Source organism: Macrobrachium nipponense, chromosome 26, assembly GCF_015104395.2.
Source record: "Macrobrachium nipponense isolate FS-2020 chromosome 26, ASM1510439v2, whole genome shotgun sequence".
NCBI classification, from domain to species: domain Eukaryota; kingdom Metazoa; phylum Arthropoda; class Malacostraca; order Decapoda; family Palaemonidae; genus Macrobrachium; species Macrobrachium nipponense.
The window spans coordinates 30,512,280-30,517,577 of NC_087215.1; the positions used below are offsets into that span (position 1 = coordinate 30,512,280).

The following is a 5,298-nucleotide window of genomic DNA, read 5'->3' on the forward strand; positions in this document are numbered from 1 at the left end:
GCCTATAAAGAAGGAAAATTGTCTGTAGGCTTTTATCTAATCCTAAGGCCTTTGGTATAAACTGAGGGTCCAGGCAAGGTCTATAGCCTGACAAAATATGTCCTTAAATCTTATCTTAATTCAGGTTACTCCTTAATCCAGGTTATTTTTGTTTACCCTTGAGGGTATAACTCTAGGTTAGAGGCTAGACAATATCTGCTACAGTCTAGCTAGTATATTTTCACTGAATTGATGTAGATTGTAGATTACTGCCTGGTAAGACTATTGCCAACATTGTTATCTGAAAGGATTATCTTTATTTGTAACAATTGTGAAAAATTTCTTTTGATAAAACTTTGAAATAGATTTACAAATTCTTCAAAACAATTTTTGCTTCTACAAATAGCTAACGATCACAAAATGTAAGAAGTACTGACATGTACTGACGAAAAAACTGCTTTACGGCTTTTCCCTCGGTCTAAACTAACAATTTCCAGGGAACCAGCCTGAGAAGAGCCTTTTTCAGGCTCAGAGATTTGGTTAAACTATTCTTTTATCCTATCCAATCCTTAACTGGAACATTAAATCATGTACTCAGTTTTCAAGTTAGATGTTTCCATGAACTCATTGCTAAAAGTTGGTTTTAGTAATATAGAATTATTCCTTAAATAGGCAATTTGTTATGAAGATATGCTAATAATATATAAGGTGAAAATGGTTTTATTACTTTATTATCAATTTATTTCATAATGTGAATCTTCATGTATGTTGGTGGTTATCGCACAGAGGCCAAGGCTAGCCAGCCTACCAATACACACCTTAGAATTCAAGATTTGATTTTAGAATTGTAGTATAAACAACCCCCAATTTTTACGGGTGAATTTTAGGATTTAAAGGTCGTCTTATACACAGAAATATAGGTACATTATTCAAAATGCTGTTTAAGTTATTCTGTAGAAAATTTATTGTATGTTTCTACTACTATGTAAAATAACTAATCCTTATTTGAAATTTTAGAGGAGTACGAGCCCTGGAATGACAGTTATTTTATTTATTGATAACCTTTTGTAATGTAAGTTTGTTTTACTGTACTGTTTTGAGTTTGAGTCTTGTATGCATTCTAAGGTAGCGTAAAGGAGTGTTGTGTATTGTTGTTTGTATTGTTGTTGCCTCCTTAACAGTTGTTTGCTTCTTGTCTATAGTGTTAATGTGACTGAAGTTACTTGGCAAGTTGGCTTTGCCAGTCGGTTAAATACCTCCCTCTACTGTGTTTACCTACTCTTTTTGTTGCATAATAAAGATGCTGTGTAACGGCTCGTTATCGTTCTGCCGAACTTTCACTACTGAACTGAATATGCAAATGGTTTCAGTGCCTGGCCGTCAAGCCAAACTTTTAGATCAATCAATCATTTTATGTCCCAAATTCAAAAGGGTAGTTTTAAATTGAAATATCCCTTCTAGGAAAAATTTAATAGAAATTTATTTGAGATGTACTTTTTCTTTTTTTAAGTGTAAGAAGCAATTTTTTATGGAAAACAGAACTACACATCTAATTTTACTCTTAGTTATAATTAATTTTTTGTTTTGTGAACTAGTGTTCATTTGTTGATTGGTAAAAGTTTGTATGTTTCCCTAATGTATCAACTCTTGTTATATGTGTGAATTGTAGCTGTGAATTGTAGCCGGGTAAATAACATTATAAGTCATATTGCCTTGCTTGAATCTTACTCCCAAGAGTTGAGCGCTTGGGATATCCATAAAAGTACTTCATGTAACATAAAAACACCTTACAAACAAACAAACATAAAAGTATTAATTGTACAAGAAAATATACAGGGTATATCAGTATAGATTTCATGGTGTAAAGGTGAATGAAGCAGTATGCGCTCATATTTTAGGTATGAAAATAGCCAGAGAAAAGAAATCCCCATCAAAGACCTAATTCTTTTGCTCCACCCAGAAGTATTTGTTGAGCCGGCAATGTAGTCAAACTTTGAATAAATAATTGGTAGTCTCTTTTAGTTAATTTATAAACTGCCTTGTTCCAGGTTTCTAGTATTGCAAGAGAGTGTGGAATATGCAAAGAGAATTTCAACACGCAAGATAAGTTACCAAGGCTGCTGCCATGTTTTGACTGCTTATGTAGTGATTGTATTGATCAGCTAATTGAAACAAAACAGTTTGCATGTCCCTTCTGTAGAAACTCATTCGTTGCCTCAAGTGCTCAAGACTTCCATACAAATAAATGCCTAGTTGACCTTATAGAATATGTTAGTGAGCAAGAATCCAAAAGGAAAACAGCCATACCCTTTGAAGACTGGAGAGATGATTTCAGGACCGAGTTCACCACAGAAAACCTTGCCACATTCCAGAGGCATAAGTCGTACATTCAGGATGCAATTGGAAGAAATAAGAAATTTATATTGGATTTATCACAGATAAACCAGGACTTAGAGACAATACCTTTAACAGTTCGGGAAATCATAGGAAAGAATGAAAACTGGTTGAAGAAATTAAAAGGAAAAACTGTAATCCTGGAAAACATGTTAGATGTAATATCAAACAAGGGAGTTCAAATCAAGGAAATTGATAATGGAATTAAAGTTGCCACAAGTTTTGAATCTGTTGGGTCCATTATAGACAAGAGTGAAGTTATTGAATTAGACCTTATTAAGAATGGTCAGAAAATAGCGGATTTCATTGAAGAGGATGAAATCACACACAAAACCAGTCTTAAGGTAAGTCTCTCTCTCTCTCTCTCTCTCTCTCTCTCTCTCTCTCTCTCTCTCTCTCTCTCTCTCTCTCATCTCTCTCTCTCTCTCATATGCTAAAATAGAGTTGATAGATTAGTGCCAAGATATTTAGCTTTTTAAACATATTATTTGCTCTTTTCTCAACCATTGCTGATCTGAAATGTAAATCTCCAGGAAATTAAGGATACAGCACAGAAATTGGTCACCATTGACAACATTCTTCAGGCCATTAGAAATGAAGATTTTGATGACACTTTTCTAACAGTAAGTTTTACCTCTCTTCTTCTGCTGGGAGCAGACTGTTGGCAGGTATAAAAGGGTTGTTTGTAATATATCTTTGCAAAAAGTATGTTTTGAGCATTTATTGATAGATAGTAGTCATTAATAAAAGCAAGCCTCAAGCAAAAACCAATAAAAAATCATGAATTTACGTTAGTCATTTATTACAGGCAGGTGATCTTCAGTCAATGAGTAACTGTGTTAGAAGAATCATAAGGAAAGGGCATTTGTATGCCATAAAAGAAGAACAAGGCAGAAAATGTTATGCTCCAATGAGGTTGACATCACAGAACAAGCTCCTTCTCTATAACCTTGGGGAGAACTATAAACTACCAAAGGAAGCTTATTTCATTAAGGTACTGTATCTTAATCTTCAGCACTGGTGTTGTCTGATGAATGCCTTGCCCCATTTCTTTTACAAGCATGAATTCCTACTGTCAGACTTTTACCTTGTGTATGTGTTGTTTTGAGTATACAGGGTGTCTAAAATCTCTTAAAATTTAAAAGTATATTACAAAAGCAGATGAACAGACAAAAACGTGGAAATTATTATTAAATAAGGAGTAGATATTAAAGATTGTTGTCTCACTTAATATACCTCTATATGGGCACCACTAGGTGCACAAAGCACATCAAGATGGTACTCCATTACTTTCCATGTTTGCTCTAGCATAGACTCATCAGTGGAGGCAGTTACATCAGTGATCTTTTGATTGAGATCACTGATGTCCCTTATCTTTGTTCGATGTATATGATATCTTGAAAACCCCCCATCGAAAGAAATCCAGGGGAGTAATATCTGGTGAACAAGGTGGCCGGGGAATTGGGCCATCCCTTCCAATCCACCAATCTGGAAATGTTTGATTTAGGAACCCATGAACATGTAGTCCCCAGTGTGGTGGCGCACCATCTTGTTGGAAAATGATGGTTGATTGAAGGTCATCTAGTTGAGGTGCCACATATTCAGTCAAAAGGTCAAGGTAAACATCTGCTGTAATTGATGAAAAATGGACCAATGATTCAATTGCACATGATCCCACACCACACATTCACCGTTGGGCACTCGGTAAAGTTCCTTATCACATGGGGATGTACTAATTCCCAGATTCTCATATTGTGGGGACAGTTCCCCTGAAACATGAAAGGTTGCTTCATCACTAAAACTGGGTTGAGAACGTTTCATCCTTAGAAATTTGTTCCAGCATGTTAACTGCAAACTCTTTTCGTCATGGTTTATAATTTGGCTTGAGTGCCTGTATGAGTTGCCCTTGGTAAGCGTACAATTGTAAGTTCTTGTGTAGGACTTTGATACACTGTTAAACGTGGTAGCTTTTAAGATTAAGTCTGGCAGCAGTGCGGATGGACTTTGTAGGAGAACGATCAAAAGCTTTTCTTACACAATCTATGTTTTCCTCTTGGCCATCTAATCCTCACTGTTATCTAACACTGCCCATGTTTCCATAAATTTCTTAGTTCTGTAGTTTTGCTGAGTATTCGTGTCTGATTTTCCTTCAATAAACCATGACACACACATTGTGCCTTTTCTTGAGGACCAGCCATTTTTTAAAGTTCATTTAAGAGTACCTCTTTCATCAATAGGTTACCTGAAATACTTAAGTGGCAATGTGACTAAAAACTTTTAACTGCTGAATATATAGGTTAAGGAGTGTGTGCCGGTTTGTTATTTTGCCTGATTATAATGATTTTTGCAGTTGAATATACGTAATTTGGCCATTTATTAATTACTGACATCACAACATATAAGAATAAATGGTAAAGTATATAGTAAAAAAGTCATGTAAACAACAAAAAACACAAACACGCTCAATATAAAAATAAAGGTAAACACGCAAATAAAGTTTTCAAACACTAATATTGTTTAAACCAACCATATCTTTTAACCCTTAAACGCCGACTGGACGTATTTTACGTCGAGATAAATTGTCTCTCGGGTGCCGACTGGACGTATTTTACGTCGACATACAAAAGTTTTTTTTAAAATTCGCGGGAAAATACTTATAGGCCTACCAGCCTAAAACTTTTGAATCACGCGCCTTGGGGGATGCTGGGAGTTCACGGATCAAGGCCTTGTTTTGTTTTGAAGCGTGACCCAAGTGCGCATGCGCGATATCCCTTCCCTTCTCTCGCTCCAGCCAGCATCAGTACCGCATCATCCGAGAGCAATCTTTCGTCAGAAGCGTGTTTTTTTTTTTTTTTTTTCTGGACTTGTGCGAGACTTAGAGCTTTGTGTTGCGACAGGGACATTCCTAGATAGTCTCAACGACAT

At 35.7% G+C, this 5,298-nt stretch overlaps 1 protein-coding gene across 1 annotated transcript in view; it reads left to right on the forward strand.

The window, feature by feature from the left end:
• Positions 1 to 5,298, forward strand: part of LOC135200137 (uncharacterized) — an 86,991-nt gene that overhangs the window by 53,089 nt on the left and 28,604 nt on the right. Inside the window, exons 3-5 of the mRNA XM_064228472.1 lie at positions 2,028 to 2,717; positions 2,907 to 2,996; positions 3,182 to 3,367. Coding sequence (XP_064084542.1) covers positions 2,028 to 2,717; positions 2,907 to 2,996; positions 3,182 to 3,367 — 966 coding nt within the window. The remainder of the gene's footprint in view (positions 1 to 2,027; positions 2,718 to 2,906; positions 2,997 to 3,181; positions 3,368 to 5,298) is intronic.